The 11123-nt window shown below is 35.0% G+C and overlaps 1 protein-coding gene across 1 annotated transcript in view; it reads right to left on the bottom strand.

Moving 5' to 3' along the window:
• LOC105619645 (tribbles homolog 2) overlaps positions 1-11123 on the bottom strand; it is a 13396-nt gene continuing 2273 nt past the window's right edge. Inside the window, exons 2-3 of the mRNA XM_012201165.1 lie at positions 7204-7505; positions 1-460 (exon numbers count right to left, since the gene is read on the bottom strand). Of these exons, the coding sequence (XP_012056555.1) occupies positions 1-460; positions 7204-7505 (762 nt within the window). The remainder of the gene's footprint in view (positions 461-7203; positions 7506-11123) is intronic.

The following is an 11123-nucleotide window of genomic DNA, read 5'->3' as shown; positions in this document are numbered from 1 at the left end:
TCAGTCTTGTTGAGGATTAATAGATAGTTCTGGTACGATTTGATCCTGACACGAGGACCTGCTGCCGGACGTAGACGTGTGTAACCGCAACGGTTTCGACAGCCACGGGTGCAGCGATACGTCCTCGGCGTACGGCCGCTCGGATGGCTCCTTTCGCAGCAGCGAGCGAATCAGGCACTTGGCGCGTGGACTCAGGCCCTCCGGCACGGCGAACAGGCCGCGCGAGATCTTGGCGAAAAGGGACGCGTGCTCGGCGTCGTTGAACGGATAACGGCCCACCAGCATCGTATACAGCAACACGCCCAGCGACCAGATATCCGCCGCCTTACCGGAATAGGCGCGTCCGGAGCGCAGCACTTCCGGCGCGACATATGCTGGACAGCCGCGCCGGTCGGTCAGCTTGTCGTCGTCATTCTCCACGATCACCGCGTCTTCGAGACTCTCCAGACGAAGCCGCGTTCTGAAAAAAAAAACGATCGATTCGAAAATATTCGTCAAGATTTCTCGCCAATTGCCATTGTCTTAGAGAGAGATAATCGAATTGCATATCCCAACACGGAAAAAACAATTTTGCTGAAGTATTTAAAAATTTAGCTAGATATAGATAGATAGATACAGATTTAAATTTAGCAAGATATAAATATACAGACAAATGTAGATTTAGATTCTAACAATAAGTATAGATCTGAAAATAATTTAATGTGAATCCTCAAAATAATTATGTAGAACGCTCAAGCTGGTTGTTACACTGAGGGAAAAAATGTTCATTTGATTAAATTGTTTATTTGACTAAATTAATTTAATTTTTTAATTTTTTTCATTGGAGAAATGTATGCTTTTAAGTCAAATATAATATGTTTGCCTTAAATACACACTTTCTTCATCGAAAGAAATAAACATTAACTACATTAATTTAACTTTTTTTTCTAAGAATAGAATGTTGTTTTGCAGAATTGTCTAAACGTTCTATATAAATATTTTGATGATTCAATAATTATTCTCAGATCTATATTAAACTAAACTTTTAGATACTTTAAAAACCGTTCTTTCCATATCCATCTCTATCCCTTTAGTCTTAATTTATTTAGCTCTTAAGATGTAAAAAATATTATTCAATAGTTAGTAGGCGTATATCAGACGAACAGTCCACCCAAATATCAATAAGATTAAAGACCTATGTCTTTCTCTCAAAGGAGTTGTGAGTAGAATATTAAACGTTGCAAAAGATTTACGATCTTTTTTCCTATCGTCGTGTGAAATTCACTCTGCGTATCTGAGACACGCGTTACGCCAAGCCCTGCATTTATTATCGACCGGTTATGATCTACTCGCTGCGCAAGTTTGCGAATTAGAAGCCGAGGATCATGCAATCTTTTAATGCGCGCGGTCGAGAGAGATTCTCGGATTCGCTTTGCGCGTGTACTTTAAGTGCGCGCCCGAAGGCAAGGTATTTCAATTTAGCAAGAGGACATCGCGATTGAGCCATCGTTCTCAGCCGTCGTCATCGTCATCGTCGTCGTTGGCAGCGTGGAATAAGACGCGATGACGAACACAGGAGGAAGAGAGAGTGAGAGAAAGAGAGGAGAGCGCTGCGCTGCCCTGGCCGGTCGCTGCGTTGATCAACCTGCAACGCGGAAGTCACGCGTGTACGTAATATTCTTGGCTCTTGAGTAACTTCTGAACTCTCCTTCGACACGACTTCTCGTATTCTCGCCCACAATATTCACTCGGGAGAAGGGGCAGCGCTCGGGAAAGCGCCACGTATTCTATATCATATCCTCCTACAGAAATACATTCCTGTACTTGTCATTCCTTTGAGTCATTTCCAGTAGAAATATTTTAGCTTTATGGAATATTACGATTGCTGGTTAAAGATATTTTATTTATTTTAAAATTCGTTGCACTTCTGCGGATTTAATAAAATAATATAAATTGAAAGGGAAAGTAAAAAGAGATAAATCCCGTTTAACAAATCAGAATTGCATTTATTGGAAAATTGAATTTTCGTTGGTAAAAGCACTAATTCCGTTGTAATTTATTATTAATACAACGTTATTTTGTGAATACAGCTTTATGAATTTATCATCATAAATGAAGAAAATTTCTAACAAGAGAGACGTTTTCACCGATATAATAATAATGTCAAAGAAGTTGCCACAAATTCTTCATGCAAGAATTCCATTTCTCTGATTTCCAAACAAAATTTCATGATTTTCTCTAATGCTTTCAATAATATTTTGAAACTGTTTTGTATTTTCATTTATCAAGATCAAATATTTTGTTGGGAGAACAATTTAATATAGTAATATAAATTGCTACTGATGTTACTGACACTGCTTGCATTTAATTATTAAGTTGGTAATATTTCAAAACTGCATAGATGTGATGTACATATTACTCTACTTCAAAGACAAGAATTTTAACTTTCCACAAAAAAATTTTGCAAAATTTTCTGACTTCCCTAATTTCTCTGACCGCTTTCAATTTCCCTGACATTTCTCTGAGCTTCAGTTTTATGGCAACCCTAATCAAGTTACACAATATAATCCATTGTATTCGTAGAATACAATGTGTTTATTTGAAAGGAATCATTTTTCAATGAAGCTATCATAGCAAGAAAAATCTAGTTCAACTAGATTTTGGAAGAGACTAATGAGACGGAAGCGCGCCTTCGGTGAACGCACGCATCACGCGAGAGAGTCGTTATACGATCTTGACAATCCGAACGAGTGTCAATGGCCTCGTCTCTCTCACGAGCAAATGAATCGAACAAACGCGATGGCACGCTAGGCCATTCGTGATGAACCAAACGCGGCCGCCACGAAGAGATATAGATAGTGAAAAAGAGAGAGAGAGAGGAGGGGGAGGGGGAGGATATCGCACAGCTTTCTTCGCAAACTTTCACTCGGTCACAGCACGATATCGCTCTGAGTTCAAGAACCCCTCAGTATGGCGGATACTAGGCATGATGTGATTTCTTGGACAGCTTGTGAAATTTTATGAACGTCAAGAAAATGTTGATATTTGAAGACATCGGTCTTTCAAGGCAACGATCTCCTTCAACTCCAAACGCGAGCACAACTCTCGTTTCTTCGCTATGTTACAATTGAAGAATGTAAGAAAGAACTTGCTGATGCCATCTACTGAATCATTAATCAAGCGTCATTAATCAATTAACTATCGCAGTCACTCGGCAAATTAATGTCTCTAATGACAAGGTGAATCTTCTCGAGATAATTTTCATCTCACGATTATATTAATCTTCACTCTGTACAAGGAAAATCCGTAACTAATCGGCTATATAGATGCGAGCTTACGTGGATATTTGAACGAATCATATAATCCATCTCACGGATGTAGAAATTATTTTTTTTTAGAATATTTTATTCTAAAATAGCCATCCTGTAAATACCGAGTTAAAATATCAAGTTGAAAATTTAAAATATAGTTCGTAATTGTAAAAAATAATATTATTTTAATCCTTAAACGCCATACTACGAGAATAATACTATAACATACCTATTCGATTGCTTGTAATTTCCATAAAAATAAACATATTGTAAAACATTTTTCTTCAGTCAAAATGCTAGACATTAAGGTCCAGTTTTTCATTTTCTCATTAATTTATATATTTAATCTGATGATAAAAATTTTGTGTGTGTGTGTATGTATGTATGTGTGTGTGTGTGTGTGTGTGTGTGTATTTTTTAGCTATACAGTTAATCATTAAATTAATTGTTTTATATAAAGTTATCAGTATAAAATCATCAATTTAATAATTAATCATAATCAGAAAAACATAGTTTTTACATTAATATTAAATTAAGTGAAGTTAATTTCAAAATAAATTAATCAGAAAATAAGAAACCTAAGGAACGTACTTAAGGAACATTAAGCAAATATATGCAACTTTGATATTTATTAATAAAAAAGTTATATAAGCAATGGAAAAAGTATTGAAAAAAGAAAATCAGATATGTCACGCCGAAAAGGCATTTAAAGGTTAATGTTTCATGTAAATATTTAAATAAATTACACGGATGTCCGTGCGAAATGCCCGAATGCAGGTCCTCAGGTCAACGTCCCGGATTTACACTTTCAAGAATAGAGTGTCTCGGGCGCAAGAATTAAACGAGGCTGACGATTTTACTCATCGAGATCATTAACCTCACGAATGACTGTCCAGACGATTGAATTCGACGTCGAACTAGACTAGTTTAATACTCAGTGTAGTTGCGAAATGTGGTGCGTAGAAAGAAATTCGGCCCCGTGATAGCATTATGTTTTTCATCAAGAGTTGCAATGTCGTTGACGACAACGATGATGACGATAATAACAATAATGACGACGCATGTTTTTTATTAAAACACGCGCGTGACGTATTTAGCAAATTATCATAGGTCGAACTCCATACGCGAAGGCGCATCCGGGAAAAGACTGATTTGATCGCCTTGATCCGCCTATTGTCAGCCGATGAGGTAAAGAGAAACCCACGCGAGAGAGATCCGTGCACGGAGATCTTTGCAAACTTTCGAAAAGGAAGAAGAACGCATTCGAAACCAGTAACTGCGAGAGTAATTTCTTTTAAAATTGTATACTGAAAATATACTAAATTTTAATAAATATTTGTTTAAATAGTACTAAATATTTACTGTATCAACAAATTATTTATTGATATCTAAACATTTAGTAAATGTTTAGACAGAATTTAGCGCACGCCGATTAAAGTTTAAACAAATAAATAAATATTTATTCAATAAATATTTGCTCAATAAAAAAATGACACTTTTAAATCAATTAATAATTCTTGTACCAAATACAGTTTATATTTAATAAATATTTAGTTAGTACTACTCAAACAAATATTTATTAAAATTTAATACTTATATTTTTTTCAGTGTGAGATTTATGCCTGTTTTCTTCAATGCAGATTAATTTTTGTTCAACTTACTGTTCATCTTTTTCTAATTTTTAGAACTATAATAAAAAAAGATTAAAAGTTGAACTGAGATTAAAGCTAATCTGTACATTGGAATTGAAGTATTATTATGCTCATTTCTATCAATGTAGATTAACTTCAATCTCTTTCTTAGATCTAGAAAAAGATGAAGAGTAAGTTGAACCGAGATTAAAATTAAACTACATATATTGATAGAAACGAGTATCCAGTGTCCATTTAATCTTGGTTTAATTTACTCTTTATTCTTTACTAATTTTTAAAATTAGAAAAAGATGAAGTTAAACTAAGATTAAAGTTAATCTACATTGGTAGAAACTGGTATTAATGAATTAATTTACCACATTGATCAAACTTACAGAATTTAGTGCATGCCGATTAAAGGGTTCCCATTCGATAATTATTATCATGAACTTTTCATTAGCTACCGAATTTCGCACATTATTGTATTCTAAGGGGATTGCGCGAGGATTATTCGAGGAAGGCGAGAAACTCTTCCCTCTCAGAGAAAGGGAGGAAAGTATATCACGCGCCGTGTCGCGCCGTGCCGTACCGGTGAAACGAGCCGAGCCACGCGTTTCCTAATTATACCGACGTTTCAAAACTCCGCCGCAGCAGCCGATGAACCAATATGCTTTTCTGGCTTGCAACATTCCCCGGACTCTCCTTATTCTTACGTACGCGCGCGCGGGAGCAGCAGCTCGCCGCGCGGTAGGAATGCGATTGGCCAACAACGGACCGACATACGAGTCCGTTGTCGATCTCTCGATTGCCCGGCATGTACACGACACACAACACACGCCCGTTGGCTCGGCTCGGTTTGACTTGGTCGACTGTTGCCTGTATGTATTATACATAGGCCTGACCTGCCTGTCTGCCTGCCTTCCGCAGCGACACGTGGGTGCGTCGTATGTTGTATCGTGAACAGATAACGTCGCACCAACGAGTCTCGCAAACACACCCTAAATCACGACTCGATGTGAAATCCTACAGGAATATAATGAAAGCGATTACATTGTTCGTAACTCGTAAGGATTTGCAATTTGTTCATAATCATTAGCGGCTTTGATGCACCTGTTTGACAATGAATTGAGCCTGAGACACAGTTGAAAAGAATAGGAACAGAGAATAATATTTCAACCTAGCCGTGTATTCTGGTATACACGATTTCTGATAAGTTATTTGTTATTCCCTGTTTCTATTGTATATGCTTTTTCATTATGCATTAGATATAAAATTTAACTTTATGCGAACTTAAATTTGGATTGAGTTAAAGTCAAAGTTTGTGCGAATTTAAATTTGATTTGAGTTGAAGAAGTTACTTAATTTCATGTAATTTGTATTTGGTTTTTTTTTTCACAGACAGGATCGTTTCGTATCGCTTGCCTCTGTCGAGCTTAAAAAATCACTGGCTTCGAGGATCATAAATTAGACATAATGTTTGTATGATGTTTTGTAATACGTTTAACTTAATTAGAAAGTGATTGATATCAATTAATCAACACACTTCACTTTCTCTTCCATTTCGATATATCATAGACATAGAACAATGAATGTTCTTGAATGAGTTTATTTTAAATGAGTTTTCAGATGAAGTGTATCTTGATACGCTATGTCTATGTGTACTAACACGCTTTCTTTCTTCTTGTTCTTGAACGAATGTCACGCGATAAATTTCATATTTATTTTATTTTCATATCCCAAGTATTTCTTTCCAGCGTTGAGAACGGAGAGGTTATTCGCATGAGAAAAGCACACTCGGAGCAATCGATTTCCCCTTCACTCGGAAAAGCGAACGCGAACTCTGAGCTATCGATACACCTTCGCTTCAATCCGGATGTATGTCACTTATCAACTTTCAATAAATCGTCGAGAGAAAAATTATTTTTATAAAAATTATTTTTTTTTATCAAACATCAATTTGAAATTTACTCCGTTATCATATAAGTATAATACACATCCAACTACGATAAAAACTGATTTGAAAAAAATGTGTTTATATTCTTCCTTCATAATGCTTCAACATTTTTACAACATTATAAATATAATTATTTTGTTTTAAAATAAAAAATAAAATAATTAAATTTAAATATACAATAGTCTACAATAGGGGCGTAAAATTAATAATTCTATGTTAATAAAATATTTTACGTCCTACTTCACACGTTAATCATTGAGTAAGTTAAGGCGAAGTTTAGTCGAATTTACTTTGAAGAAGCTAAATACTGAACTAGACGGATTCTTACCTCGCTTCATCGGCGAAAACAAACTTCCGGAGCTTGAGGTCCCTCAACACGACCCCGTATTCATGACACGTGGCTACAGCCCTGGCTGCCTGTCGAAAGAGCCGCCTTGCTTCAGGCTCGCGTAATCTCCTGCGTGCCCTTACGTAGGCGTGCAGGTCACCGTGATGACCCTCCAAGAGAAGATAACGCCGACCTCCAGGTGCCTCCACTACACCAGCCACACCGCTCGCCGCGCCGGTGCCTTCCAGACGAAGGTGGGCCTGCAGCAACGCCTCGCAACCTTTGTCGCCCACGGTCAACGCCTGCAATCCGGAAATGCAACGGACTCAGCAACAAAGACAATTGCAATAAATACTGTTAAAAATATTGTTAAAATATGCCGGAAGTGAAACTCCACAATCCGTCAAGATTTGTCAAATCTGTATTACTAGATAGATGTTTCATTTCCTAATTGCAATTACTAGTCATAATTAATTAATTGATACAGTATTTTTCATTATTTATTGCATTTCACTTTTAAGCAGATTTAACTTTTAACTCTAAGATATTCAGAACACCCCACAAAATTTTTATTTTTATTTTTTGATAATACACTCTCTAAATCAGTGGATAGTCACTAATTACCCAATGGCATACTTTGCACTGATAATCAGTGAAGTTCAACTAAGAAAGGAAGAATGTTTGAGCATTATATAATTAAAATACTGATATTTACACATTAATTTCAATTAATTTCAATCTTCTAATACCATATTGAATTTAAGCATTAAAACAAGATTAGTTAGATCACACATTAAAGATTAGCTAGGTTAGGATCTCACATTTAATTCACTGATTATAGTGGCATACTTGGCATGGTATCAGTCATTATCCACTGATTTAGATTTAGAGAACAGTTATTTAGTATGTATAAAATTAAATGTAAAAGTAATAAACTTTAAAACTTCTGGACAAGGCCTTTTTATTTTCCTTTTTCAGAACAAGGTTTTTAAGATTATTGCGTGAGATATTGTGATCACTTATTTAAAGATTAATATTCCTGATTAATAAGTCTTTATTTCTAGAATAGGTTTCAATATATTTGTATATATGAGTTAAAAGTAGATTGTACAGAAGTTAAAAGGACGGATACGCTTCTTTCTTTTAACAAGTATGCTTGACGGAAATTCGATATACTGACTATCAATTTCTGTTCAATTTCGGTTCGAGTGGAAGTGAATTTTATCGTAACGAGCTCCAATTATTCCAACGGATATCCGTAAGAGAGCAATATTCACTTCGTATATTTTAAATGATGATTATTAAGATACGTGATTCTTTATCTAGTTTTACAATCTCGAGGTTTGAAGCTGATAAAATTATATCCGCTCCAATTTTTCCAATTAATTTTAATTAACCAAGTTTTCAGATTTCAATATCAAAATAATTTGAAGCTATATTACAAATGCATTTGACATAATTTTAATTATAATTAACTCTTGATATAACAAATAAAAAATAAGAAAGGGAGTAGAATCTAATCGGTTGTATATGCATTATTTATTTATAAATAACATTTTTTTTCGATCCTTGCCAGCAAAAAATTCTGTGTGTTATGAAAACTACCATACAATAAACGAAATCGTCGATCACTTTTGAAACTCTACTCGTCCAGCTGTTCATCTCTCTGGCTCGTGTCGAAACCTGACACCATTTCAACATTCGAGTCCCATTAGTTTAATAAGAGCACCGTGCATTCTTTACGAAATCACCCCGATCGGCCACCGGACACGCTTTTGTAATGCCTCGAGAAAATGTGCCCAAAACTCGTTCGCGGTTTTTGATAATAAAAAATGAACGTAAAAGAAGAAAAATCAGCCTTTTGGGCAAACAGTCAATTCAAATATCAACTTTTCAGCAACTTGTCAAGTGCACTGAGAAAAAAGGATTTAAAAATATGTTTATTTCATTCCAAAATAAATCTTTATTTAAATAATTAATAATTTAAATCCTCATTTAAATATGAAATAAAACTCTTAGCAAATAAGCCATCCATTTTTATTTTTTTACAATTATAATAAAAAAAAAAGATATTTACAGAAATGTATAGTCTGTCATCAGATTTTTTTATAAGCAATATATATCGAAGAAAATGTCACAAGTAACATTTGCTTTTGAATATTTCAACCTTTTTCTCAGTGTTCGGTATAATTAATGAATATATGGAATAACGATTACCTTTTTTACCTGTTTTATGGAAAAATTTTTTTGACGCGAATTCGTCTTCAGTCGAATGAAACTTTGCAAGTATACAGAGTGATCAAAAAATATAAATAACAATGAACGCTTTCTTTTATAATACGCGTTCTTGACTCGCAACTATTTCGAGAAGAGTTAAGAGGCTTTAGTCTGGCTACGACTCCCTTTCTCCGAAATAAGGTGACCCCTATTTCTTCTTCCTCCGAAATCACAATCGCGATTCGCACAGCGAAGCGGTGGACGCTTGCGCGACGCTCTCGTGTGTAATCGTCAATTAAATTAAACGACCGTGGCTTTAGCGATTATGAATAACGGACAGTGTGTGGCGATACGCGACGGATGTCACGGAGGAGAGAGAGGCGGGTGCGAGGTGACACAACCTTGTGTTTGTTCACAACGCCGATGATGTAAGCGGCTCATTGTATAACGCGTGGCGATTGTAAAATGTTAGTGGAAAACGCGGTGGGGAGGAAAGTCCACGCTAAAGATCCTATTATATCAGAATCTGGCCACGAACGATTTTATCAAAATCCTATGAGAGAGAAAGATAAATATATAATTTCTCCCTGTATATGTATCTACTATTTATCATCTCACTTTAACTTATACACTGGAAAAAAACAAAATTTTAATAAATATTCGTTTAAATGATTCCAAGTAAATATAAACTAAATGTAAACATATATTTATTTGATACAAAAATCATTAATGTGATTTAATTAGCTTCTTTTTTTTTATTGAGCAAATATTTATGTACTTGTAAGTAAATGTTTACTTAATACTATTCAAAGAAATGTGTATTCAGATTTAGTAAATTTTTTTTAGTGTACTCTCATTCTATGATTTTAATTAAAATTCTAAAGTGAAGTTAGTTATGAGATAGTTTATAGGGAAAAATTTATACTTTTCCCTCTTGTATGATTTTAACAAAATTGCTCGTGGTAGATTCTGATATAAAATTTAATCCACGCCGACTCGTAGTCACGAGTTATGCGACAGTTCCTTTTGAGCGAGTTGCAAAGAGAAAGAAGAGAGCGAGAAAAATAAGGAGAACCGCGAAACATTGAATTCCTTCCGCGCATATGAAATTCCAAGCATGTAAGCGTAAACGATACGATGCAAATAGACATAAATAAACATAAATGCATTCAAGGAACAAGAAACGACTTGCGCACGTGTTACGTTTGCATATGTACTTTGATCTAACGTAACGAAATCCGTCGTTATCGATGCAAAATGCGGAGTCTCGAAACTTCGAGTTAAAAGCGCTTTCAATAAGAATCGCACGAGAAATCTGAAATAAGCATGTTATAAATATTAGAAGTATTAACGTTTCTTACTCACTAATACCTATTTCCATCAATGTAGATTAATTATTAATTTTAATGTCGCTTCAATTTACCTCCTCATCTCTTCTAAAGATTAAAGAAAAATGAAGATACGAGTAAGTTGAAGTTGACTGAGATTAAAATTATATCTATATTGATGGAAATGGGCATTAAAGAACTAATGTTCATTTCCACCAATGTAAATTAACTTTAATCTCAGTTCAACTTAAAAACAATGGAAAGAATAGGCAATAGGAACAGGGAATTTTAATATTTAGAAATCTCTTATTTTCTGTTCTCTCTCTCTCTCTCTCTCTCCTCTCTTTCATCTCTTCTACTACTCTTCTTCTTTCT

This window comes from Atta cephalotes (genome assembly GCF_000143395.1).
Source record: "Atta cephalotes unplaced genomic scaffold scaffold00022, whole genome shotgun sequence".
Classification (NCBI taxonomy): domain Eukaryota; kingdom Metazoa; phylum Arthropoda; class Insecta; order Hymenoptera; family Formicidae; genus Atta; species Atta cephalotes.
Note: the sequence above shows the minus strand (reverse complement) of the source record. Positions and strands in the feature narration are given on the sequence as shown.